The sequence below is a fragment of the Sarcophilus harrisii genome, chromosome 4 (assembly GCF_902635505.1).
Source record: "Sarcophilus harrisii chromosome 4, mSarHar1.11, whole genome shotgun sequence".
NCBI classification, from domain to species: Eukaryota; Metazoa; Chordata; class Mammalia; order Dasyuromorphia; family Dasyuridae; genus Sarcophilus; species Sarcophilus harrisii.
Window position 1 is genome coordinate 312,521,785 of NC_045429.1, and position 26,872 is coordinate 312,548,656.

At 32.1% G+C, this 26,872-nt stretch overlaps 1 protein-coding gene across 3 annotated transcripts in view; it reads right to left on the bottom strand.

Annotated features, from left to right (window-relative positions):
• ABCA5 (ATP binding cassette subfamily A member 5) overlaps nucleotides 1-26,872 on the bottom strand; it is a 113,098-nt gene that overhangs the window by 18,981 nt on the left and 67,245 nt on the right. For all 3 annotated transcript variants that reach the window (XM_031965711.1, XM_031965712.1, XM_031965714.1), the window contains 12 exons: nucleotides 24,734-24,853; nucleotides 23,497-23,698; nucleotides 21,602-21,771; nucleotides 20,850-20,977; nucleotides 20,169-20,306; nucleotides 12,868-12,981; nucleotides 6,597-6,767; nucleotides 4,383-4,496; nucleotides 4,004-4,141; nucleotides 3,060-3,134; nucleotides 2,211-2,302; nucleotides 1,967-2,093 (listed from right to left, as the gene is read on the bottom strand). In XM_031965711.1, coding sequence (XP_031821571.1) covers nucleotides 1,967-2,093; nucleotides 2,211-2,302; nucleotides 3,060-3,134; nucleotides 4,004-4,141; nucleotides 4,383-4,496; nucleotides 6,597-6,767; nucleotides 12,868-12,981; nucleotides 20,169-20,306; nucleotides 20,850-20,977; nucleotides 21,602-21,771; nucleotides 23,497-23,698; nucleotides 24,734-24,853 — 1,589 coding nt within the window. The remainder of the gene's footprint in view (nucleotides 1-1,966; nucleotides 2,094-2,210; nucleotides 2,303-3,059; nucleotides 3,135-4,003; nucleotides 4,142-4,382; nucleotides 4,497-6,596; nucleotides 6,768-12,867; nucleotides 12,982-20,168; nucleotides 20,307-20,849; nucleotides 20,978-21,601; nucleotides 21,772-23,496; nucleotides 23,699-24,733; nucleotides 24,854-26,872) is intronic.

Genomic DNA, 26,872 nt, shown 5'->3' on the forward strand with positions numbered 1-26,872 from the left:
ATAATATATATTTCATTAATGCAATAATATACATAAATATTCTATAAAAGGTAATAAAATATAACTAGTGTAACTAAAAAATAAACCAAACAATATTTATAAAATAAACATTTTGTAAATGGTTTTAAAAACCTCTTGCTATCTCTAAAATTATATAAAATATAGCTATTAATAACATTTTAAAGTATTTTAAGAATAGTATAACTGAATATTGCTTGACTCATTTTTTAAAAATATTTCTTGTTAGTGCTATATGATATATTCATCCAAAGGTTTGTTTCAGAGAATTATATATTTAAATAAGAAATTATGAAGTTCAATTTTCTAATTTTACAAATGAGGAAACTTCCATTAAGGATTTTTTTTAATAGCTTGCTTAAGGTCACTTAGGAGTTACTCAAAGTAAGAACTATGAGACATGGCATTTGATACAAGGTCCTCTGAATACTAAGTGAATGCTCTTTCCAAACAGAAGAAATGAATCACTGGCATCACTTAATAAGTCATGGATACTCATTTACTAATTGCATCCACCAAACAAGGATTTTTTGGTTGAAATTTGACTAACAAATTTCCATATTTCAAAATATCAACCAATTATTCTCACAAACAAATCAGGAGATATTTCATTACATAAAACTTTATGGGAAATAAGTTTCCAATGTGCATATATGTGAGATGACACACACATAGTACTGATTATTATTTTCAATCCATGCTTTTTTGTAGGAATTTTTTAAAGCCACTTGTGTAGTTTGGAAAGACAGCCTTAGTTAAAATTAGATGATATAAACTGTTAAGTCCACTTAACAAGGCATATGTAAATAATAATACTTTGCAGTTCATTGAAAAGAAACAAATGATCACAGGTACTTCTGTCAACTCTGCTATATTGTGGAACACTCATATTTCCTTCAAAATATTTCCTATACTATACATCACAGATATCAAACACATAGTCCAAAGGTCCAAAACACTACCAAATGCAGCCCAAACCAAACTAAAATTTAGCTGGGAAACATCTGACAAAATAAAAATATAATAAAATAGAAATAGCACTAATTTCTGGTTTCCTAAATCACTATGTGGCATTCAAGGATTCTTATATATGGTCTAGTGGCCCCCATTTCCAAAGACAGGGTTAACTGGCCTTGTACTTCCCTGATGATAAATATATAAAAACATTATTAAGCTATTATTTATATGAAAATTTTGTCTCCCAGAGTTTTTATTATAGTTATGAATCTAGTGATTTGCAATTTACAAAATACTTTCCTAATACCCCTTTGAGGTAAACAATAAATTTACTAGTATGCCAAGTTTACAGATGAAGAAATTTAGGATCAGAGAGTTAAGTTAGTTGCCTGAAACCCAAAGCATGTATGTAAGTAAACAAATCAGGATCTGAATTGTGACTATCTTTCTAATGTCACTCTGCTTAGTTTCCAATTAGAGCATGGTAACTAACTCAACTGTTCAGTCTATATGTGCTTGGATGATGAAAACATTTTTTGTGTATATATGTAGTTTGTCTCCTCCAATATTACCAGTAGAATATAGCTCTTTGTTGGGTGGGTGTGTGTGCGTGTGCATGTGCATGTGCGCCTGTTGGTGTATGTGTGTATGTGTGTGTGTATATATATATATATTTTATGAGGCAGTTGGGGTTAAGTGACTTGCCCAGAGTCACACATCTAGGAAGTATTAAGTCTAATGATGGATTTGAACTTAGGTCCTCCTGACTCCAAACTCGGTGCTCTAACCTCTAAACTATCTAGCTGCCTCCTGTTTGTAAACTTAATTCCCAGTGCCTTGCACAGTGCTTGGCAGCTAATAAGTGCTTAATAAATGTTTGTTAATTATTATCCTCACTTATTATATTACATATAAATAAGGATTATTACTAATGTCTTGGTAAATGAGGATTTCTCCAATCAGTATTACTAACTTAGAAGGACAAGGTTACCTCTTCACAGCATTGGCAAGTCATCATTTCTTTAACTTTTAGTCTTTCAGCTTTAACATCATCATCTTCATCTTCATTATTTGGTACTTCCACAAACTTCCTACTTTTGAGTTTAGTTGAAAAGGTTCTACATATAAAGGAACAATGTGAAATTTCAAATCTCTATATTAGGAAATTTATACTTCCAAGTTAGTACCAGTAATTTCTAGCTAATAATTAGTTCATTCTTTAAACTTGAACTGACCTGAAAAATGGATCTTTTCTTACTGATCTGCCTCCATATTTCTTCTCAAAATACTGTAATAAGAATATCCACACCACGCATTGCAAATAAGGCTAAAATAAAGAAGCAAATTCGAAGAATTCATTGTTTAACATTTTCATGTATTATGAAATAAAATGTAATTAAGTATGATTCCTTCTCAAATCAAAGAACTATTCATATCACACTTCGAGAATCTCATATGATTAAAAGATTAAAATAATATTAATTAAAATTTAAGGAACTAAATAATTTACAGCATGTAATATTTCACATTTTCTCAGAATTCCTGAGAAAATATAAAGTACTAGTTGCAAATTTTGTGAAAGAACTCTTTATGTATATTAAATAATTGTATTTATAATAATTGTTCATATAAATAATTTAATATAACTGAAACAAAGAAAATAAAAAATAAACAGCCTGAGTTTTTTTTAGCTTATAAATAAGTAATCAGAGGTTGTAGTTAAAAGGCATGAATGATAGCATACCTAAAAATGACAATATGGTAAATAAGCAAACAGTACCAAGACCCCAAATCATCTTTCTTAGGATTAATTAGCATTTTTTGATTTTTTTGGTGACTAAAAATTTAGCAAAAAAGTTTTTGCTTAATGAAATGTATGTGAGAAATCAAAGTATCACTATCCAAGTTTGACCTCAGTCTGGTAAACAGACACTTCCAAATAATCTAATAATCAAATTGTTATCTTTCATAGACATCTATTTATTTAGTTTGGAAAGAATCAAATAATATTGTAAAAAATATGGTAAAAGTGATGATTGTGCTCAAAATAACATGACAGTATGAAGAACTGAGTGGATTCTTACCGATAAAACAGCTATTAAAAGTCGGTCCCATGGATTATAACTGTTTTCATTTTTTTGTACATTCTTCCATGAAATCTATCATAAAATATTTAATCATTAAACTTGTATTTCACAGGAGAAAGTAAAATTATGATTAAAAATTAAAGAAAGTTACTTCTTTCAATAATATACATTCTTTTTCTAGCATCAACTAGATTTTTATGGTTTCATTTTACACATTTATATGATTTCCCACTGTATTTCAGCAAAGTCTTTTTTTAGAATAATCTAAATCCATAAAATGCTTCCCAAAACATTTTTGTAATTAGAGACAGGGAAGATAACTAAAAACCAGAGGTACAACTATTAAGTGATTAGAATATAAAAAAAATTACTAGTCCTGGTAAGCAAAACCAATTTTTTTTTTCCTAATTAAGTAACCCAATCTTTTAAAATACTCATTCTTTGGATGAATAAATAATAAATTTCCTTTTTTCTTAAAACCTCCTTATGCTTCATTTCCTTCCACCCCAATTCTGGATATTTTAACATTTAGTCTGGACTCTAAAATAATGTTCCTTTCCTCCTTGTAACAATATTTACTTATCTACAATGTATTAAGAATGACATATTATGAAAAAAATGCTCCTCATTTGAAAAGTTCCATTCTAAAGGAAAGTTTATAAATTCTTACCACAGTAATTAACTGGCTATATTACTAATTTTTAGCCAAAGGAGAGAAAGATTCCCCCAATATTCATTAAAAAATCAAATCCAGGATTTTTCACATTTTCATTAAATATATACATAGATTAATGGGGAGGGATGGGGAGAAAGGGAGAGAATCTGGAACTCAAAGTTTTAAAAACAAATGTAAAAAATTGTTTTACATGTAACTGGGGAAAATCAAAATATTAAGTAAATGAAAAAAAAAAAACAGATATAGACTGATATAATAAACTTACCTTTATAAAACTAATCAGGCACCCTAAGAGTGGGTAGATTGGATTGGTTATGCAGAGAATATAATGAAGGGCAGTTGTTACTGTGTAGTATCTCATAAAGAAAGTTATTTCAGTGACTGCAATGGAAATCAAGGCTGTCTAAAAATTGAGAAAATAAATAGAAATATCCTTAGACATTTAAACTACAATTAACTATATTCTCTTCCCATTCTTAATAAAACTGCTGAAAGTGCTGGTAAGATGTGACAAATAACAAATAATTCCACCACAGTACATAATTTACTCTTATAAGGATTTGAATGCATTAAATAACTTTTGGGACAAGAAACATGACAAAACTGGAGAATTAACAAACTTTGTAAAGTAAAATACAACTTACCACTGAGTAGATAAATGACCAAAACTCTTTAGTATTTAAAACTTTTCTGAAGGTGAAAGATGCAACATAGGTAAAAAGAATAACAGATGGTACATAACCAATAAGGCAAAAAACCTGCAGAAAAAAAGAAAGAGGTATGATTTATGTAAAAATTATCAATAGCAAGAAAATGTTATGTGCAATAGAGAATGCCACAGTCATATTTTAAAAGAGTAAATTTACACTATATTGCCTGACTTTCTAAGAAATAAGAATAATGCAAACCCTTGACAATTTAAGGCAGAATCTATCACCTTTCTCCTTATCTCCCATACATCTAGGTTTTATTGTTTTTAATGTAATTATGGACAGATTCAAGTTTTTTTGCTGATTACTATCATTAATCTATTTTTTCTCCATCCTCTGATGTCTGCATCTTCTCAACAGGGCTCCTAAGCTAGAAGACAGTAATTTCCACCTGAGAGAAAATTTAAACCAATAATTTTATATTTATATCTATGTTAGTGCTTTGCAATTGTCAGAGACTTTTATCATGGAAATGAAGAATTTGGGGGCTAGTTATTGCTGTGTAATCTCAATTATTTTTAGAGAATTGTGACTTCCTAAAATAAACCTATATTAAAATGAAATACAAACATATATTCAATAGCCAAATGCAAATCCATTTTCCATTATCCTCATAATTAATATACTTTCATTAACTTAAATGACTTCATTCATTCAATTATCTATTTAACATAGGATTACAGGATCTAGAACTGAAATATAGCTAAGAAAATTGAGGCCTAAATGGGTAAATAGATGAACCATAAATTGTAAACAAATGTAACTTATTTTCTCCTACTCCAAATGAACAGATACACTATTAATCAAAGTAAGTGGGAAACAAAGCACAAAGTCAGTAAGAAACAAAATACTCAAGGGTTATCTCAAAAAGAAAATTAGATTTTTCAATGCAAATCTGTGGTCCTGAATAAGTCACTTGAATTTATTACTTTCATTTTCTCCTCCATAATGTAAAGATCATTTGCTTATCAGTACTTTAATTGTTAGTATCAAATTCATCTTCCTCTTCCGTAAAAAAAATCTGTAATTTTATTTGCTTAGTATGAAATAAATTACTTAGTGTTCCTTCTTTGCCTCTATTCCCACCAAGAAAATCTAGCTTTAGATAAACTATCAAACAGTTAAAATTTTGTCTTTAATCTCTCAACCTTCCTTTCATAAGTCCTCTCTCACCTTTTTACACTAAACAACTGAACCCTTTTGCTCTATTTGCTAGATTATTCTTTCTCTCACCATAAAATTTCAAAGAGTAGTTGACATTTGTAGAGCCATTATATTTTGGGTAGGATCTATGATCTTCATGCTCCAGGTGAGGAAACCTCTTCTCCCAACACAGGTCAGCAATGACTCTGCCATCATGGTCTTAGAATTTAGTCTTTCACAGCCCATCAGTAAGCCCAGCACTTGCACACTAGTCTCCCAAACTTTTAGACCTCTGTCCACTACACCATGCTACCTCTCTTACTGCCATTTAAGGTTTAGAGATCATTTTATATACCTTAGCTCTAAACAGAGAGGCAGCATGACAGAGGAGAGAGTTATGGAACTAGAAAGACTAGGTTCAAGTCTCACCTCTGACACAGGTTAGCTATGTGCCAAGAAAATCATTTAACCTCTCAGAGCTCTAAGAAATTCTCTAAGACAATAATGCTGAAGGGAAGAGGATAACTTGCACTGCTAGAGAGAATTTTCTTATCTGAAAGTTCCTAAAACAATGAGATCATAGTCCGGTCCTAACTCTCCCTCTCTAGAGTAGGCAATATAGCAATTAGTATACAAGTATTCCAAATGAGGGTATTGGGAGCTGCGCCTGTACGTCTAGGCAGAGCTAGAGTGGGATGGGAACTCAGCTCACTCCTGACTCCAAGTCAAGCACTCTCCTCTAAACTAGTTTTTTTCAAACCATGGTATAAATTCAATGTGTCTAAATATTTCTTCCAGGCTTATCTGCATTTTAAATTTTATTGTGAAATGATGGACTTTGCAACAGGTATGATACATTTCAAAGAATAGGAAAAAGAGCACAGGATACCACTCATCCCTACAATCATAAAATGTAAGGTAGCTACTATGTGAAAAAGTAGACCTGTTCTTGAAAAAGTATTGCTTTAAATTATACTAACTGAAATATAAAAGCCAGTAACTTACCACAGAAAGGAACTTCAAAGCATAAAAATAAACTCCATAGTGAAATGCAAATAAACTTCCTAGCATCAAAACAAGAACAACAAAAAATAAGGGAAAGTCAATTATAGCTTGTCCAGTCCAATAAGCAGATGGAAAAAGACCTGAGATCTTCAGTTGGGTATATGATTTGATCTATAAGAAAGGGGGGGAAAACCAAACAAACAATCCTGAATATAATTAAAATTACATATACATACATATATATACACACACACACACATATATGTACAAGTGCATACATATAAAATGATGAATTAATGAAATAATCTAAACATGACATTAAAAATATGAAATCATTTCTATCTACTCTCTCTAACCCTCATATCCAAGCTAAGAAAAAAATTCCACCATCATAACCAAAAACAAAGAAATGTACAATTTTACATTAAGCAAGAAGCTTAGCTTAATATTTCTCATTTCTGAAGAATTTCAACAAATCTTCAAGAACAGAAAGACTATGAAAATCACAGTATATTAGGTCAAAATGAAATAGAAACAGCAAATTATCAAATATTTTGAGGATAATCTATACAAAGAATGCATGTAAGACCAAACTAAGAGCAACAGTTTTCTCAAACTAAAATTTTATGCTTTTAAACATTAAAAAACATACAAATGCATATGTATATATGTACCTATCCACACATACACATATGTATGTGCATGTATGTATGTGGATGGATGGATGTATAAAAATATCTAACGTTTCTGATCCAAAAAAGTTTTGAGAGGATAAAACCTTGAACCAATCAGAAACTGGTGAAAAAAGGTGAAGGGGAAAGTTCAATAAGGAAAAATGAACAACTTTCCAATTCATAAAGTTAACAATTCACATGATTCTTCATAATTTTATGTGAAATAACAAATTTCTAAGTATATATATTTAGATGAACATATAAAAAGATACCATGAAGCCAAGTAAAAACGACCTGTGATTTCACACAGTGTCTAGCATATATTAAGGGCTCAATAAATGCTTATTGAATGATTATCTGTACTCATTTTCCACTAAATAATTTAATTTTTATAATGTTATTTTTTAAAAAGAGCTTAAGAAAATAAGAGATAAAAAGGCAAATTTAGGTGGGCAGATTTAGAATTGTTTGAGGAAGAGGGAGAAATTCCCTATATCTAATCTCCTACAATTATCCTAAATAACCCATTAGTCCCAAACCTAGCACCAACATGATTATTACTATCAAGACTGCTACTACTAAAACAAAAGGAAAGGAAGAAAAGAAAATTGAAAAAACAGTAACAAGACAAATATGATCTTATATAATGCTCAAACTAGGAAAAAAAGGTGCTTAATAGATTTAGTTCCCCTCTCCATACTATAATTGATGCCAAAGGTATCTCATCTCATCTCCTTTCCTTAAACATTTAATTAAGGGACAAAACCCTGCTAAGTCCTTTAGTTATCTGGTTTTAGCAATTTCTTAATTCAACTTATACAACTTATTAATGGAATGGATTTTTATATCAAATTAATCAGCTTTGTGCCTGTTGGAAAGAATAATTAAGATTAATCAACAACATTTATTAAAGCAACTACTATGCACAGGCACTATCCTAAGCTCTCAGGACATAAAGGCAAAAACACAAAGTAGCTTCCTTACTAACTGAGGAAACCATATATAAATAAATAGATATATACATGACAGATAGTAAAAGGAAAGTAATCCTAAGAAGGGAAGGTTCAAGTGACTAAAGGTAGTGAAAAGTCTTTTAGAAGGTATCCTTCCTGAGCTGAGTCTTGAAAAAAGCTGGGGAATGTCAAGAAGCACGGGTAAGGAGAGTTGTGTGAAAAGGAGTAAAAAAAAAAATGAGAAAACTTTCAGAAAGGAGTCAGGTTGTGAAGAATCTTAAATATCCAAGAAAGGACTTTATAATTGATTCTAGAAGTAAGAGAGACTCATCTCTGATAAGGTGACATAGTCAGAATTGCCTATTAGAAAATTGCTTGATAGCAGTGTGGAAGAAGACTGGAAGTGACAAAGACATGAGATAGGAAAACCTCTGAACTAGATCAATGGTTTGTAAATGAGCAGAAATGTTAAAAATGTAGAAATGACAAGATCTAGTAAATAATGGCTAAGTTGGTTGAGTGAGAGTTTAGAGTCAAGGGGGATGCTGAAATAAATTTCTGCAAGATTTAATAAAGGAGTCCAAGAATATTGAATTTCAAGGGAAAGATGATAACTTTTCTTCAAAATGTCCAACAGGCAGTAGATGTGGAATTACAGTTCAGAAAAACAGTTGGGCATGACAGATAGATCTGGGACTCATAATAGAAATGATAATTGAACTTTTGATAGAAATGATCATTGAATACATGCAGCCATTCTAGAGAGCAATTTGGAACTATGCTCAAAAAGCTATCAAACTGTGCTTACCCTTTGACCCAGCAGTGTTACTACTGGGCTTATATTTCAAAGAGATTTTAAAGAAGGGAAAGGGACCTGTATGTACAAGAATGTTTGTGGCAGCCCTCTTTTTAGTGGCCAGAAACTGGAAACTGAGTGGATGCCCATCAATTGGAGAATGGCTGAATAAATTATGGTATCGAATATTATTGTTCTGTAAGAAATGACCAGCAGGATGATTTCAGAAAGGCCTGGAGAGACTTACATGAACTGATGCTGAGTGAAATGAGCAGGACCAGAAGATCATTATATACTTCAACAGTGATGATCAATTCTTATGGACATGTCCCTCTTCAACAATGAGATGAACCAAATCAGTTCCAATAGAGCAATAATGAACTGAACCAACTACACCCAGTGAAAGAACTCAGGGAAATGAATGTGAACCACTACATAGAATTCCCAATCCCTCTATTTTTGTCCACCTTCATTTTTGATTTCCTTCACAGGTTAATTGTATACTCTTTCAAAGTCCGACTCTTTTTGTACAGCAAAATAACTGTTTAGACATGTATACATATATTGTATTTAACTTATACTTTAACATATTTAACATGTATTGGTCAACTTGCCATCTGGGGGAAGGAGTGGGGGGAAGGAGGGAAAAAGTTGGAACAAAAGGATTTGCAACTGTCAATGCTGAAAAATTACCTATGCATATGTATATTGTAAATAAAAAGCTATAATAATAATAAAAAAAAGAAATGATCATTGAAATGAGAGAGTTCCAAGAAAAAAAGTAAAGGACCCATGATACAGCTCTGGAATATATCCACAGTCAGGAGATGGGACAAGCATGAAGAAATAATGAAATAATGAAGAAACAAATGAAACTAAGAAATATTAGTCATGAAGTCAGGAAGAGAATAGAACATTTTCAGCAAAAACCCACAGAAAACATAGTTACCAACGGTATCAAATGCTAAATTTAGATAACTTTTTAAAAGAGATTAGCAGGAAAGGGAAGATAAGATACAGAATATTAGCTAATAAAAATGATAGGATAAAGTGATTTTTTTTTAAGGATGAGAAACACAGGGAGGAATTTGTAAGCAACAGGGAGCCAACTAGAAAAGAGGGAGATATTGAAAATTTAAAAAAAAAAGGAATGTGAGGATTTTTAATACCAAATAGAAAATTTTTTTATTTATTCATGGAAGAAAGAGGGAACTACTGGAGTACTGAGTAAAGAAGTGATATAATCAGATTTAATGACTTAAGACAAAGAAACTAGCCAGAAGGCTATAGCAGCTATCCAGGTAAAAGGTGATAAGGGCAAGAACTACAGAGCTGATTAAGTAGAAAGATATAAGATATATCATGGAGAAAGAATTGACAAGATTTGATAACTCATTGGGTAAAAGTAGGCTAAGGAAGTGCAACTAGTGGAGAATAACTCCCAAGTAACAAATCTTCTAAAAAGGGAAAGTTGACAGAAATAAGGAAATATAGGGAAAGGGGGGTTAATTTGGCTTTGCAGTGAAATTTCATGAGTTTTTTTGGCAATATTAAATAAGATCCTTAAAAGACACACAGTTCTATAAGCCCGGTGAACTACTAGTGAAAAAAAAGACTATAGCTCAGGTAAAAAAAAAAATCAAGGCTCAATAAACAGCTGGTAGTCACCTGCAGAGAAATAATAATTTAACTCATGGGAACTAATTAGATTATGAAGTGGGTTTCTGATGTTAGATTTGAATACAGTGTTCTTCCCACTATCTGATTCTGACTCATACAAGATCCCAGCCTGAGATTCAGATGGTTTTGAATGGGAAACAATATACAATCCCACGAGATGTTCCCATTTATAAAAGCTTAATAATAAACATCACAAGTAGAAAATATTCCTTGAAAACCATTTCTACAAACTGAGTGGATGCCCATCAATTGGAGAATGGTTGGGTAAATTGTGGTATATGAATGTTATGGAATATCATTGTTCTGTAAGAAATGACTAGCAGGATGAATACAGAGAGGCTTGGAGAGAATTACATGAACTGATGCTAAGTGAAATGAGCAGAACCAAGAGATCATTATACACTTCAACAACGATACTGTATAAAGATGTAATCTGATGGAAGTGGATTTCTTTGAAAAAGAGACCTAATTCAGTTTCAATTGATCAATGATGGACAGAAGCAGCTACACCCAAAGAAAAAACACTGGGAAATGAATGTAAACTGTTTGCATTTTTGTTTTTCTTCCTGGGTTATTTTTAACTTCTGAATCCAATTCTCCCTGTGCAACAAGAAAACTGTTTGGATCTGCACACATATATTGTATCTAGGATATACTGTAATTTATTTAACATGTATAGGACTGCTTGCCATCTAGGGGAGGGGGTGGAGGGTGGGAGGGAAAAATCGGAACAGAAGTGAGTGCAAGGGATAATGTTGTAAAAAAATTACCCTGGCGTGGATTCTGTCAATAAAAAGTTACTATAATAATAAAATAAATAAATAAATAAAGGGAACAGTCCAGGTATTTGGAAAAAAAAAAAAAAAAGAAAAGAAAACCATTTCTACAAATGAATTATACTGCATGGAAACAGTATGGGGAAATGAGTCTAGCTGGAGAGTACCTTAGATGAGGGAATAAAAGAAAATTATGATCATGTACGCCAAAATGAAATAGAAGGGAAGGACTAAAGATTTAAATAAAGTAGGAAAGGGATTTCCACATGGTAGAATCATATGTTACTGAATGATTATCATGTAAGAAGCACTAAAATCATATGTTGACCTGGGAGTAAGGCATAAGAAATGGAAAGGTTTTTGAGGGTACCTGAATGTGCTTACATGGTGACAGTTAATGTTATATTAGAATAAGTAATATTAAAAAAGCACAAAATTGAGTTGGCTTTGAAGTTGGTACTAATACTAGCTACAAATAAAGATGTATCAAATGTTTACAACATATTCAACTTGCTCCTTATCTCCATGGTTAAAATTGAGGTAAAGTAGAAATGCCATCTAAAAGATTCATTCTTTCAATAAACTAATACTTATTAATACCGACAAAACACAAAAGTTAGTCTGGCATTGGGTATTAATGTTACATTTTGTTTTTTTTTTTCAACTGGATTTGTGATTTCATTGCTAAAGAAAACTTCTTTAACCAATAGAGCCTGGTACGTGCTCTGCAATTTATAGTCAAAGAGTAGATAGAGTTCATAGCTTGAGGTAAGCAAGATTTGAGTTCAAATTTGGCCTCAGACATTTACTAAGTAGGACAGAGCAAGTCACTTAATATTTATTTGCCTTGGTTTCCTCACTGGTTAAAAAAGTACCTACAAATGGCACTCCCATGAGGATCAAAGATGATAACTATGAAGTGCTTAGCATAGTGTCTGACATACACAAATAACATTACTATCATATTGAAAATCGGCCTTATATTTAGGAAGAGCTAATGTCAAGCTCTGTCTCTGAAACATCAAACAGATGTGATAGGTAGGACTACAGATAAAAATCACTTAAACCTCTTGGTACCCCAGACAACTCTCTCTAACACAAATGTGTAATAAATCTATCAAATTTAAAATTTCAAAGTAAAAAAATTACAAATATTTTTGCTAATCAATACATGTTTTCTTGAAAAGCTAATTTTAAACTGAATTTTAAATTATTTAAAATGTATTAAAGATTTGAATATTAAAAGGAAACTTATGGCACAAAATTTTTGGTCAAAGAAATTTTATAATGCAAAAGTTGTTCCCAAATCTATTTTTATAAATTCAACTTTTGTAGTTTGGATGTATGCAATTTGAATATGAAATTCATTTTCTAAAAAAGTATTTGCATTACCTTATGATTTTCTGCATTTTCCATGGCAAAGTACGGTGGCATCGCAGTCACAATGATTCCAAGCAAAGCTGCTTGAAAATACAGCTCAATTCTAAAAACTATGTCGGTAATTTCCTAAAAGAAAACAAAAAAGAACAGATCCCAAAGTAACTTTATACCATCACACTACTTTTTCTAAAGCATTAAAGGCACTTAAAAAAAAAAAAAAAGTAAAAAGCTGATTAGGAACCTTCTGTCCACAGAAGTCAAAGTTGGGCCATTGATTGGCTATATGTGACCTTGGGTAAATCACTTCATTTTTGTTTCAATGAGTATGAAATAGACAAAAGCGAAAGATGAGATATCTTTCACTTAAGTGAGTGAATGAATATTCTGAGGAGGACCACATGACCATTGGGCCAAAGAGGTGGAGGGTAAATAGTTGCAGGATCCAGGCAGAATCTAATAGAAAACAAACACATGAACAGGAAACTGCAAAAGTGCAGGAATGTAGGAGTTTGGATGTACGAAGCTCTTTAATTTAATTCTGCCTCTGTTTTTGCGTATGAAAAGTGTGAACTTTAGCTATAAAAGAAATTAAAATTTTGAAAAACAGCTTTGATCTGAGGGTTGGAGGTAAGAGAGTAGAACAGACAAGGCACAACAATTGAACTCTTCCTAAAGTCCTCCAAACAACTTTAAAATAATGGCTCAAATCAAGTTCTGGAAGAGAAAAGCTAACAAAAGGTCCAGGTGAGACCTAAGTACTAGTACTTACTAAGTACAATACTAAGTGCAAGATTAGACACTGTTTGACAATCAAATTGCCTATACCCATGTCCAGGTCAAAACCAAGGGCAGAGAAAACCATTTTCCTTCATGAGGAAGCAAGGGTCCTGAGTAGTAGTATCACTTCTGGTCCCAAGGGATCAGGAAATGAGGGGGAGTATCATTAGAGATCCCCAAAAATCAGGGATCCTTCCTAGATAAGAACTAGAGCACAGACCAGGAAAGCAGTGACTTGCACTTCTCCCCAGATAACATAACCCTGGAACACCCAAAACTTCTAAAGTCCTCGAATTGGCACTGATAACAACACTGTAATAAAGCCTGAAGCTTTCAAATGTCCTTCTCCACTCCACCACCCTTTCCTGGAAACAGAGACTAGCCATAACATAATAAAGTCAAGAAAACAGGCTAGAAAAAAATGAGCAAATATACCAAAAACAAAACAAAACAAAAAAAACCTCCAGTGACTAAAAAGATCATATGTATCCAGAAGATAATGAGGATGTAGCAGAGCAAAGTCTCCAAGAAAAAAAATTTGAATTAGACACAGCTTAACAAGAATTCCTACAAGAGATAAAAATGGATTTTCAAATCAACAGTGGTAAAGAAAAAAATGGATTCAGAAAAGACAGCAAGGAAAGACAATTAGAAAAAGGCAATCTACAGCTTGGTAAAGGAGTATACACACACACACACACACAAGAAAATAACATCTTAAAAAATAAGATTAACCTAATGGTAGAAGAGGTACAAAAATTCACTGAAGAAAAGAACTCCTTAAAAAGAATTGGACAAATAGTTTTTTAAAAATATGCAAAGCTCACTGAAAAAAATTTCTTAACAATTAGAATTGGGCAAAATGGAAGCTAATGAATCCATGAGACATTAATAAACAATAAAATAAAATCAAAAGAATAAAAAATTGAAGAAAATGTGAAATAGCTCATCAGAAAAACAACTGACCTGGAAAAAATATTGAGGAAAAATAATTTTAAAATTCTTGGATTACCTGAAAGCCATGCTCAAAAAAAAAGCCTCAACATCATATTTCTTTTTTATTGTTTCAAATTCCTGTTTTTTTAAGGTAAATTTTTTTTAACATGTTAGGGTATTTTTTTTTGAATACTAAGTTTTGAATACTAAATCTTATGCCACTCTCCTTTCCCTCTCTCTTCCCTGAGACTGTAAGCAATCTAGTAATAAATAGACATTAAATTTTAAGAAATTATAATGGGAAACTGCCGTGATATACTATAGGGTAAAATAGAAACTGAATGAATCCACTGACCAACAAGAACTGAAAAAGATCTCCAAAATGTAAAATCCCAGGAATATTATAGATACATTCCAGAGAACCCAAGTCAAAGAGAAAATACAAGCAGCCAGAAAGAAACCATTCAAATATCACAAAACCACAGTTAATAGTACATAAGAATTAGTAGCTATCATGTTAAAGAAGAAGAGTACTTAGCATATGATATTCTAGAAGGCAGAGGAGCTATCATTAAAACCAGAAATAACCTACCCAGTATGAGTATTCTTGAAAGTCCTCTGTTTTCAAAAACAAGCCTCAAGAGCAGGGGAAAAAAATATCATTATTCAAGAGAAATCATAAACAACTCAACAGAGTTGAACTGTTTACATTCCTATACAGGAAGATGACACCCAACTTCCAATAACTTTATTATCATGAGAACAGTTAGAAGGATTCTATATAGACAGAGGACATACCTGTGAGTCTATTATGTTGAAGTGCTCTTAAGAAATTTGCATGGATGAGAAAGAAGGATACATCAGGAAAAGGGGGAAGACAGAAGGGGAAAATCATCTCACTTTATGTGATAAAATAGGATATTTAAATAACCTTATCTTAGAAAATTAAATTGAATAAGACATAAATTAACTCTTTTAAGAAAAAAAAATCACCTGGATCAAATTCACAAGTAAATTCTATCAAAAATTTAAGGAACAATTAATTCCAATACTATATAAACTATGGGAAAATGTAGACAAAGGAATACTACCAAATTTCTTTTATGGCTATGAATATGGTTGTGGAAGAGCAAAAACAGATAAAGAAAACTATAACCCAATTTCCCTAATGAATATCAATGCAAAAATTTTAATATAAATACTAGTAGTATAAAATACTAGCCAGGAGACAACAGCAATATATCCAAAAAATTATATACTATGACCACGTAGGATTTATACCAGGAATGAAGAACTAATTCAATATAGGAAAACTATCAGCATAGTGACCATCACAATAATAAAAACAATAAAAATCGTGATTATGTTAATGGATGTAGAAAAAAAAACCTCTGATAAAATACAATACTCCTTCCTATTAAAATCACTAAAAAGCACAGAAATCAATAGAGCCTTTCTTTAAATAATAAGTGGTATCTCTCTAAAACTGAGAGCAAACATCTGCTTTAATGGGGACAAACTAGAAGCTTTCCCAGTAACATAAAAGATGAAGCAAGGATGTCTATGATCACCATTATTATTTAATATTATATTAAAAATGGAGCTATACAAATTATAAAAAAGAAAGAAAATAAAAAGATAAAATTGCACAATAAAGAAACAAAGTTAGCACTCTTTGCTGATGATATAATGGTATCATATCTCTTAACAAAGAAGTGATAAACTCAAGATAAAAAATGAGACAATTTTGGATATGGCTAATGCAGGAATTTGTTTTTCTTGACTATGCATATTTGTTATATAGGTTTTAGGATTCCCCCCAGTTTGGGAGGAAAGAAAGGAAAGAAAATGTGTATTAATTTTAAAATTATCATTGCAAACATATTTTACAGTTTCTTCAATTTTTCCAAAGGTTTTCTGAAGGCAGAGATTCCATAGAAACACTAAGGAATTACAAATTGCATATAGCTGCAGAAAAAATTCAAAGACATTCTCCTTTTCAATATTTAGGATATGAAATATATCCTAAGGTGCTTACAGTACAAAAGCTTTCTTTAAGAACAGAGAAGTTGAACACCTTAAATGATTTCCAAAAATTAATAGGCGATATCCAATGGATGTATCTAGTGTTAGGCTTAACTACCAATCAATTGTAATCTTTATATGACATTTTAAGGGGAGACACTGCTTTAAACTTCACCATGCCATTTACAAAAGAAACTCAAGAGGTTTTGAGAGAAGCTAAATTGGTTTTATCCAATGTGGTTAAAAGAAATCACTCAAAAACCCTTGGAAATATCAGTTTTTGCTACAAAAGAGGCACCCACAGCAGTCCTTCATCAAGGAGACAGTATGATCAAGTGGGTGAACCTCCTAGCACAACCAGAACAAAGCCTTACTCCTTACCCAAGTTCTTGTGGTTAGAATTTTATTAATGGCCATTAAGTGAGTAGGACAATTATCTGGGATAAGACCTGACAAGATATACACCTTTTATACTAATGCACAAATTAATGTATGCTGTGAAATCATCCCAGAGTGACAAATTTTATTGGCCATGGCTCCAAATTTTACACATGGGTCTCCATTAAAGATAACCCAGCTATTACATAATTGGCAATGGAATTTTGTAGAAAAGGTTTCTAAGATTCCTCTTAAAGGACCAACTATCTTTACAGATGCATCCAAACATAACACTTGTGCTGTACACTCTTGTGACAACTATAAAAAGTAGTCAGAACTCCTTTTCAGTTCACTCAGCACAATGAATTGTATGTAATCATGCTAGCTCTTACTTATTATCCAGGAGATTTAAATATAATACCTGATTCAGCCTATTCAGTAGGTGTGGTACAAAGAGTTGCCATAGCCCAAATAAAATTTGCAGCTTCTAACATATAACATCTCTTTAAGGAACTTAAAGAGCAAGTAAGAAAGCATCCAGGTAAGATTTATATCTTACATGTCTACTCTCATAGTGGACTTTCAGGTCCTACTTTTGATGGAAATTCAAAGGCAGATAGCCTTTTAACTATGTTAGCCAGTACTCCTTTATTTCAGGAAGCCAAAGAATCTCATTCTAAATATTATTAGGATGCTTGAGCTTTATGTTTACAATTTGGGATAACGAAAGAGGAAGCTAGGAGCATAGTAAAAAGCTGTACAGCTTGCCTTCCTTTCCACGCTCCTATGCTCCCTCCAGGGCAGAACCCTTATGGTTTGAGACCCAATGAAATCTGCAAATGGATGTAACCCATTATAAATCTTTTGGCTGCTTAACTTTTATCTATGTTGTAGTAGACAGCTTTTCAGGATTTACTTTTGCAACACCAGCAGCAAAAGAGACAGCCCAAGTGGTCACTGAATTCCTCATACAAGCATTCATAATTATGGGTGTGCCACAAGCAATAAAAACAGATAATGGACCTGCATATACTTCTAAACATTTTGCACACTTTTGTGCACAGTATCAGATTTTACACACTACTGGCATACCTTTTAATCCTCAAGGACAGGCAATAGTAGAGAGGAGAAATAGAGACATTAAGACACTCCTCCAAAAACAAAAGAAAGGGGAAGCCACAGGTAACCCTAGAGAACTTACAAATTTAGCTCTCTATACCATTAATTTTTTAACTTTTGATAAAGATGCACTGGCTCTGGCAGACAGGTTTTATAACCCACTGGAAGGGCCAGTGTGAGCAGCTCCAGTATCTTTAGATAATCGCCAGGTGATGTGGAGAGATCCAGAAAGTAGTGAATGGAAGACCAAATAGGTTAACTGCTTGGGGAAAAGGGTTTGCTTGTATTTCTACAAATGGAGAAGGAATCAGATGGCTGTCAACGAGCCATATTCGCCTTGTCCATCAGAGAGAGACAGAAAAAGAGAAAAAAAAAACTCAAGACAAAGGAGAAGACCTAAGAAACATCTGATACTGAAAGAGTATGGCTGATAATGAGACTGTTACAGAACTTCAAAAACCAGTGGGAATCCCTGACTTCCTGAGATAAAAATTATTGATTAAAACTGTTGCAGAATTTCAAAACCAGCAGGAATCATTGGATTCTCTGAGACATGATAAGACTGATGCAAGACTTCAAAATCTGCAGTAATCATTGGATGCCCTAATACAGGATGAGACTATTGCAGGACTTCAAAAATTGCAGGGAATTATTGGATTCCTGGCACATGAAATAATAGACAATATATTGGTTTTGGACTATTTCCAAGATTCAGAGGGCAGAGAAAACAGGCGGGAGCTTAAGCTCTTGGAACCAAGGAGAGAGATAGGCCTCTAAGAAAACTAACCAGGCCCCAGGAAAGGAGACAAGACTTTAAAAGAGATAATAAAGGATTTGGACTTTAACCCCTGGTTACTCGTGTGGTGATTGCTGAACTGAAATGAAGGCTGCTCCCAAAGACCCCAAGGAAACTGAATAAGAGAACTTTACAGTTAAAGTATATTCTTTTTTGAAGTACCTATTGACAACCGAACAACTGAAAATGACCAATAAAGACATTAGCATGATGTCTAGGAATTGATGCTAATATAAAGAAAGTAAGAGATGTTTAAATGGGACCTAATTTTACAAGTAGTCATATGAATATTTATAAGTCTATGTATTTTTAATAATTTTAATATTTTGAGACATTTTGTTTCCTGCAGTTCCATATAGAGAGGCAATAAGATATATTGGAATAAGTGGAATAAGAGTCAAAAATCATTGTTCAAGTGCAGCCTCTGACATTTATGAGTTGTCTGACCATGGGCAAATCACTTAAGTTTTCAGTGTTCCAAGGAAACCTTGGATAGTTTGATAAACAGTTGTTGATCTGCAAGAATAGAAGGTTGTTTCCTCATACATGTATACATCAATGAAGTAACAATATAACAAAACAAAATGTAACCTTATAATTTGTTTGGGACTTGGGATACTAACTAGTCAATCTGCATTAAGAGATATTAGAATGAATTATCAAATCATTTTGTAGAAATTTTTTTTCCAAAGACTTATGATTCAGCTTTGATGGCTCAGATAGTCTTAACTACTTGGACTTCACAATACTAGGATTCTAAGGTACAAAATATAACATTCACCTTTAAATAAACTTTTATTAAATTTCCCATAACATTTATCATCAAATGAGATATTTAAGCTCATATGTAAAATCTCATGAAGCTGCATGATACGGTAGGTAGAGACTAGACTTGGAGTTAGGAAAACTTGGGTTCAAGTAGTCTCTGATGCCTAAAAGTTGAGAAAATATGGGCAAGTCATTTAAATGTTCAGTGTCCCAGGCAACTATGCAAGACTTAATGACTACTTGCCAACAGAGAATTGCTTCTAAGACCAAAAGTTATAAAATGTCACCAGAGTAGGGAATCACTACAGACAAGCTGCAAAGACAGAAATTTTGTTGAAACATGAAGATATAATACTGTAAATTCACCAGTAACTGTAGATGAGGACTTTCAAGCACTGTCTCTGATATTAAAATCTTTTCCCCCCTAGTTTCTTCTATTTTAAGATCCATTCTATGATTTCTATTGTTAGTAACAAAGTCCACAATATTTGCTTAGAATCTGCATTTAACTTACTTGAAAGAATGGAGTGCTCCAGATCTGGATATTTTCTGTTACATTTAAATGATAAAGAATAGAATTGCTAATAACATTCATCAAAACTGGTAGAGAATAAATCATAGTACTATTGAAAACAGTTACAAATATGTAGTCCTACAACAAAAGAGAAAAACAATTACTTAAGTACAACTGATTTTGCATTTTACTGTTACTGATACGATGCTTTTCAACTATTATAATATTCTGTATCTTTCTTTTGACTTTCCAAATATGACAAGATAGTTTGATGGCTCTTGGCCTTAATATTTATAATTTCCTGACTGACATTAAAACGTGTGACTCTGAAAAAGAGAACCTTAAACCATGAATTTGAAAGATCTAAAAGATCTATCTATATTTAGCAAATGGAAACTGGAAACTGAAAGACAGTTGAAGTCCTTTAAAGTCTCTAGCCTATTGGCCATACATTAAGAGATATACAGAGCTTAATATTTATATAGTCTAAAAAGTAAAATTCAGCATTTAACAACCAGATTCAATCAACTAATTACTAATTTTAACATAGTTAGAGTCTTATCATTCCATGGAAATGCACATCAGATAAGTTGAGCTTTATCTACAAAAATTGTATGTCAATACAACCCCCCCCCACACACACATACACACACACACACAAAATCTACATGTTTCTCTTACCTTTCCTGAATACATTACATTTAAAGCTGCACTGTGAGGAGCAGCAGATACATAGTCACTGACATTTAACACATTCACCAAGATGTTCTGACTTGTGAAGAAACTTAAGAGATCATCAATATCGGTATCTGGCAAAAAGGAATAATAAAATATCAAGGTATTAATTACTCCATGTTAAAAAATAATTACATCACCTAACAATAAAAGACTTTTTTTCCTACAGAAATTTCAAGCATTTTGTCTTTGCATCATTCTACACATTCCCCTACGTCATTCCTGTGGCAAAGAAGCAGACCAACTGTGTTATAGGAGAAAACAACAGTACCTATTTCAGTATATGCAATACAACCCAATACAATATTTAGAAGTATCAATAAAGATTATCAGTCTGTAAGAGTGCATTGTTATATTCATTATATTCTATTTTTAAAAAATAAAGTCCCTAATATATCACATGAAAACATTTATAAAGAGTTAATTTTAAAGAATTTGTATTCATAAACTAAAATATCAATTACTTTGGAAAAATACATTACTGTATTGTGAATGCATGTTTATTATAAGTATAGAAAATATATTGGAATATTAAATAATTATGAGTGTCTTCATATAAGATAAGCTGTCATGTCTATTTTTATATTAAGTCTTCATTAATACTAAGATTTACTTTGTTTTATTAATTTAGATTTTATGTTTAGTTCAAAATTTCACTTCAGAATGCTTCAAGAATCTACCTTAACCCCAAATCTTACCAGTTGAGTTTTGAAGAAGAAGACCTGTTTTGTATTTGTGAGCTTTCTCTCCAGGTTTCAAAAAATATAAGTCTGGAGTAAGTTTGATGGGAGCAACAGTATTCTTAAAATAATGATGAACCAAAAACATGAAAACCTGAACAGCAAGAAAAATTAAAAGCAGGAGCAACCTTTAAAACAAACAAACAAAAAAAGGGCTTGTTAATTTAAAAGACTTGCAAGTCATGGCAATTTTTCTAAGTCACTAGCAAATGTTTTAAACAAATCCTTATTCACATGATAGATATGAAATCTCTGAAAAAGGAACAGATTGAGGTACTAGCATGGACTTTAAAAAAAAAGCAAAGAATATTCAATTCTGTGGGAAATTTAACTTTTACAACTTTAGCTCTGAGTATAAAAACTGATTATATGATACTGAAATTAAGCAAGAGTAAAAAGGAGATTTCTGAGTCAAGTTAACCTCATACAATTATTATATCATATAAAACCAAACTGTTATATGCACACATACACAGACATATTTTGGATAGGACAGTATTTCATCTGTGATTTGATTAATACCAGACTGAGAAATAGGATCATCATGATGATTACAAATTTATTCATGATGTGAAACCAAAGAGAGACTAGTCCTGGATTTTTCCCTATTTTACTTAAATATCAGCTTATATTTCAGCATAAATTAAGCAAGTCATGTCTACTGCCCATAGGGTGTGAATTTTTTATCGACACAGCCTCTTTCAAGAGATTTCAATATCATATTCTTGTCTTCAACAGGTTACCCCTCATCCAAGTGATGAACAAGTTACAAAACATCACAAACCCATATTTCAAGACTATGTGCTCTTGGTATTTTGTACTTAGTAACAATGAGAAGTTCAGCGTAAGTGATTCTGTTTTCTCATGTATATTTTACATATTAAAATCTATTAATTATACAGATTTACATATATACACTTATACATATTTACATCTATGAGAAAAAACATAGAAAATATATCATTTGTACTTAGTTCAAAATATTAAACAAAATTTCTATTAGTTTTTTTAAAGAAGCCATAAAAGATAAGTACAATATGCATAAAGATTCTTAATTTTATTTCATGAAGGCAGTTTATAAATGATACCTTATAGACATTTAGTTGATGAATACTATGTCATGAATAAGAGTTCATATTTATACATTAGTTTATGATTTTGAAAATGTTTTCCCCATGACAATTCTGTGCATTAGCAGTATCTTATTCATAAGACAACTGAGGCTCAAAACATAAAGTGACATGCCCAGCTGGGTAGCTATTAAGTATCAGAGTGTGATATCAATTCATACTCCAGACTCCAAGGCCAGTCTTTTCCCACAATCTCAAATTGTTTTCCAACTAAGAGAATATAGGTCTGAAAATTCTAAAAACTACAATAGAGAGCTGGCTCTAATTATGTATACCTGACTAAGTCTCTTAATTTCTCTGGGCTTTCATTACTCATCCACCAAATAGAGATGAGAACTTCATTTAACAACAGGATTGTTGTGAAAGTCAAATGAGACAAAAAATGTGCAAACACTCTGAAAAAGATGAAGGTGCTATAGAAATAAATTATAATAATAAAGATCACAGAATATTTGAAGCACAGAATTCTGAGCTAAAGGCACCTGAGTATGATCCCTTCATTTTACAGATAAAAGAAATAACAAAGATTACTGATAGTCTATTAGCTAAAGTAACTATAAGCATAGTAGTATTTTTTTCATCTTTGGTCATATGTACTAGTAACTATTGCTATCATAATTATATGCATCATTTTCTACATTTTAAAAATGTAAAGATAAAGCTCAGTGTATACCTCTTTTAAAAGAGACAACTAAATTCATACAGAGGGATAATTATACTTACACAGATCTCAATGATTTACTTTCACGTTTCAAAGTAAGAAAATGAAGTTTTGTTATCATACACACTTGCTGCTTCCAAAGGGTCATAGTGCTTACTGTGGATGTTTTGGTTTCAGAGAGTATAAGCAGACTTTGCTCCATTTCATCAAAAGATTTTGAATCTATTTCTTCCTCTGACTGCTGCTGGCTAAATATGCTGTAATCTATACACCAAAAAGAAAAACAAAAATTTATTACTGTTAAATGGTATACTTCTAAAAGTGAATAGGGTTCTGTAATATACATCTTAAGAAAAATAAATTTATTTCCTATATCTATTTATGTTTAGTTGGCCCAAATTCAAAATAATGTCAGATCTTTTAAATAATGAACATGAAATTAAACAATGTTTAAAGCATATATTTCTGAAATTATTACATGAGTGCATCGATTAAAAAGTAAAATCATCAAATTTTCTTTAACCAAGTAGGAGCAAGTGAAGGAGTTTTTAAGTCAAAAACTAACACAAAAATTTTTTTGTAAAATGCATCTGAAAGTTTTAAGATGTGAGTGAATAATCACTTTTGCTACTATCTTCTAACCAAATAAACCCTCCAATAATTCTAATAAGAGAGGAAGAGGCTTTACAGGCTGTAGATCCAGCTTCCACCAATCTAAGAAATTCATTTAGTAACATTCTTGGCAAACACACAGCCAGAACTTGAATTCAGTATTCTTTAGTAGACTAAATAAAATTATATCTTTTCCAGACTTTTCTAATTAAAAATAACTTGGGGATATATAACAAATGCCCTGGACATAGTCTTCCTAAAGCAGCATAAGTATAAGGAAGTGGATCAAGCAAAACATCCTCTAACCTCCTGTTATCATATTTATCAAACTATAAAATGTTAAAAAAAAAAATAACAAAAGCAAAATAGCACATTTCTATCAATATCCTGATATTCATGTAACACCACTACCTCCTCACCTCCACTTCTCAAAATCCCTAGCCTGTTTTTTCCTGATCCCCAATTGTTACCAGTGTCTTCCTCTCACAATTACTTTGTATTTACTTATCTGTGTACATGTTGTATACCCCCAGAAGAATGCAAGCTCTCTGAGGGCAGGGATTGTTTCATTTTGTCTTTTTATCCCCAGTGCTTAGCACAATACCTTGCACATAGTAGGTGTTTAATGTTTGTTAAACTGAATTGAATTTCTGGTTCTGAGTTGTCAGAGAAGGTAAGGCTTTTTACCAGCTTGATCAATTTCTGCTTCAACTTCCAGCTTTAGGAACACATCTTCCAAAGTTGTCATGGAAACTCCATAAGAAATAACTCCCAAATTAGAATGTGTCTCTAGATCAGAAAACAAGCCTTAAAAAAAACAAAAAAAAAAACAAAAACAAAAACAAAAAAAAACCACTTTACTTAAGTACACTAATTTTCCATTTTCTACAAATTCATTTCAGTGGCAACTAAACTGGACTAAATGATTTCTAAGTATCTTTCTAAAACCACAATTTATTCCAAAAGCATCATGGAATCAAATAATCTCCTAATAAAGCAAAATAAATATGTAGAACACACTTCTACTATTGGAAAGGAAAAGAAGAAACTGGTCCATTGGAGTCCAGAATTCAGAGATGCACTCTAGAAAACATGAAAGGTTTTATTAATGTTTTCTCCACCTTTTTAGAGATTTTTCACTTGTGTAACCAAGCTGGCTTCTTTGAACAGTAGTTCCCAGCATTTTCTCTTCTAGACAACCCAGACAGCAATACAACCTATACAGAACACAGGAATGAAATGCCTAAAACTCATAATGTATAAAGAAAATGGGCAAAAAGTTGTTAATTAATATTAAGCAGGGCAGTTTCAACTAAAAGATTAGAGTATATTGTTCATTATGACACCAAGATAGACATATACAGTGAGACTACATAAAGAGTGAGCTTACAATATGCTGGAAAAAGAATGATCTGTTATTAATTAAGGAATTTCTCACTTCTCTCATAGGCCTCCAAGGTTAGGGACATGTTTCCAGTTAGAAGAAAACTTAGAGGCTGCACAGAAGGTATCAAAGGGAGACTCCATAGTAACTACTGCTAGAAGAATACTAAAACAGTGAATGTTTTGATGGCCGGCTTATTGAACAAGGGTGGATGCTACAATTTCTCCCCTTTCATCATTAAAGGTATGCTCCTGAAAGATCCTTTGGATTTGCCAAGAATAGCCAACACAAAATTGAGAAAAAGGACTTTTTCAGCTCTTTACTAGAACAATTAGCATTCTATGAGCTGCATTATTGTATTCTGAAATTCTGATTTCATTCAATAAAAGCATTTTATTGATCAATAAATCAATCCAAGGTCCCAGTCAATCTAAGAGAATAAGGTACCCAGATAATCACTGGGAGACTGGTAGATACAGGGAAGCAGGCAAGCATATGCACAAAAGAGGTTTAAGACTATCAGTGTACCTCAAGAATACCACACCTGGTATTGAGTCTTCACTGAGTAGCTATCCCAGACTATGCCCCTAAAAGGAACATAGTCATCTCATCCACCCATCTTTCCTCTTTTAGGGAAAGATGTAGACATATCAATATTGAGGAAAACTACCTGTATCAGCACCAACAACTTCCTTTACATGTATGATAAAAGCCTATGTTATTTCTGCTTATGATTGTTTTTCCCATTCATCGGGCTTCCTTTCCTCCTTGAGCTGTAAAACAAGCCTGAAATACTTTCAAGATAATTTAAGAAACTAGTCTCAAAGTTCTTCTGCATGTCATTAGTCTTATGAATCATTTCCCTATTTCTGTCTTATGTACCATTCCAATTTCTTGGAATAATATACTGGGCACTGAAATGTTATGGTTCAAATGTGCTGACTTTTATCACTGATGACTAATAATGTTACATTTTTGTGATTCAGTTGGATCTGACACTAAGCATTTTCCAGACCTGTTTTTACTTCTAGTCCTTTTCTCTTTGTTTTCAATGCTATACAATTTATAATTTACCAAGTTCCTTTGCAATGTTATACAAAAGAATTGCCAGAATCTATTAATCAGAATTAAAGTTACAGTCATAAGAACTAGTTTTATTCTTGTGGGTTCATGATGTAATTTATTTTTTATTAATTCCTCATCCAGCATTTTTCCTGGGAACATGAGAATTTGGCTGGCTTTTCCACCTGGAACTTCTGAAAATTAGAGTGACATGAAAAGTTCTAGCTAAAAATGATTCCCCTTAGAAACATCCCAGGAAATATTTAAAAGGGCAATTGATCATAATTCAAAGTAAGCTCTTCTACCTAGTCTAGAAGTTCAAAAGAAGATGGCTGTAAGCCTGTGGAAACTCTGGTCAAAAACACAAGCAGGGAACCTGA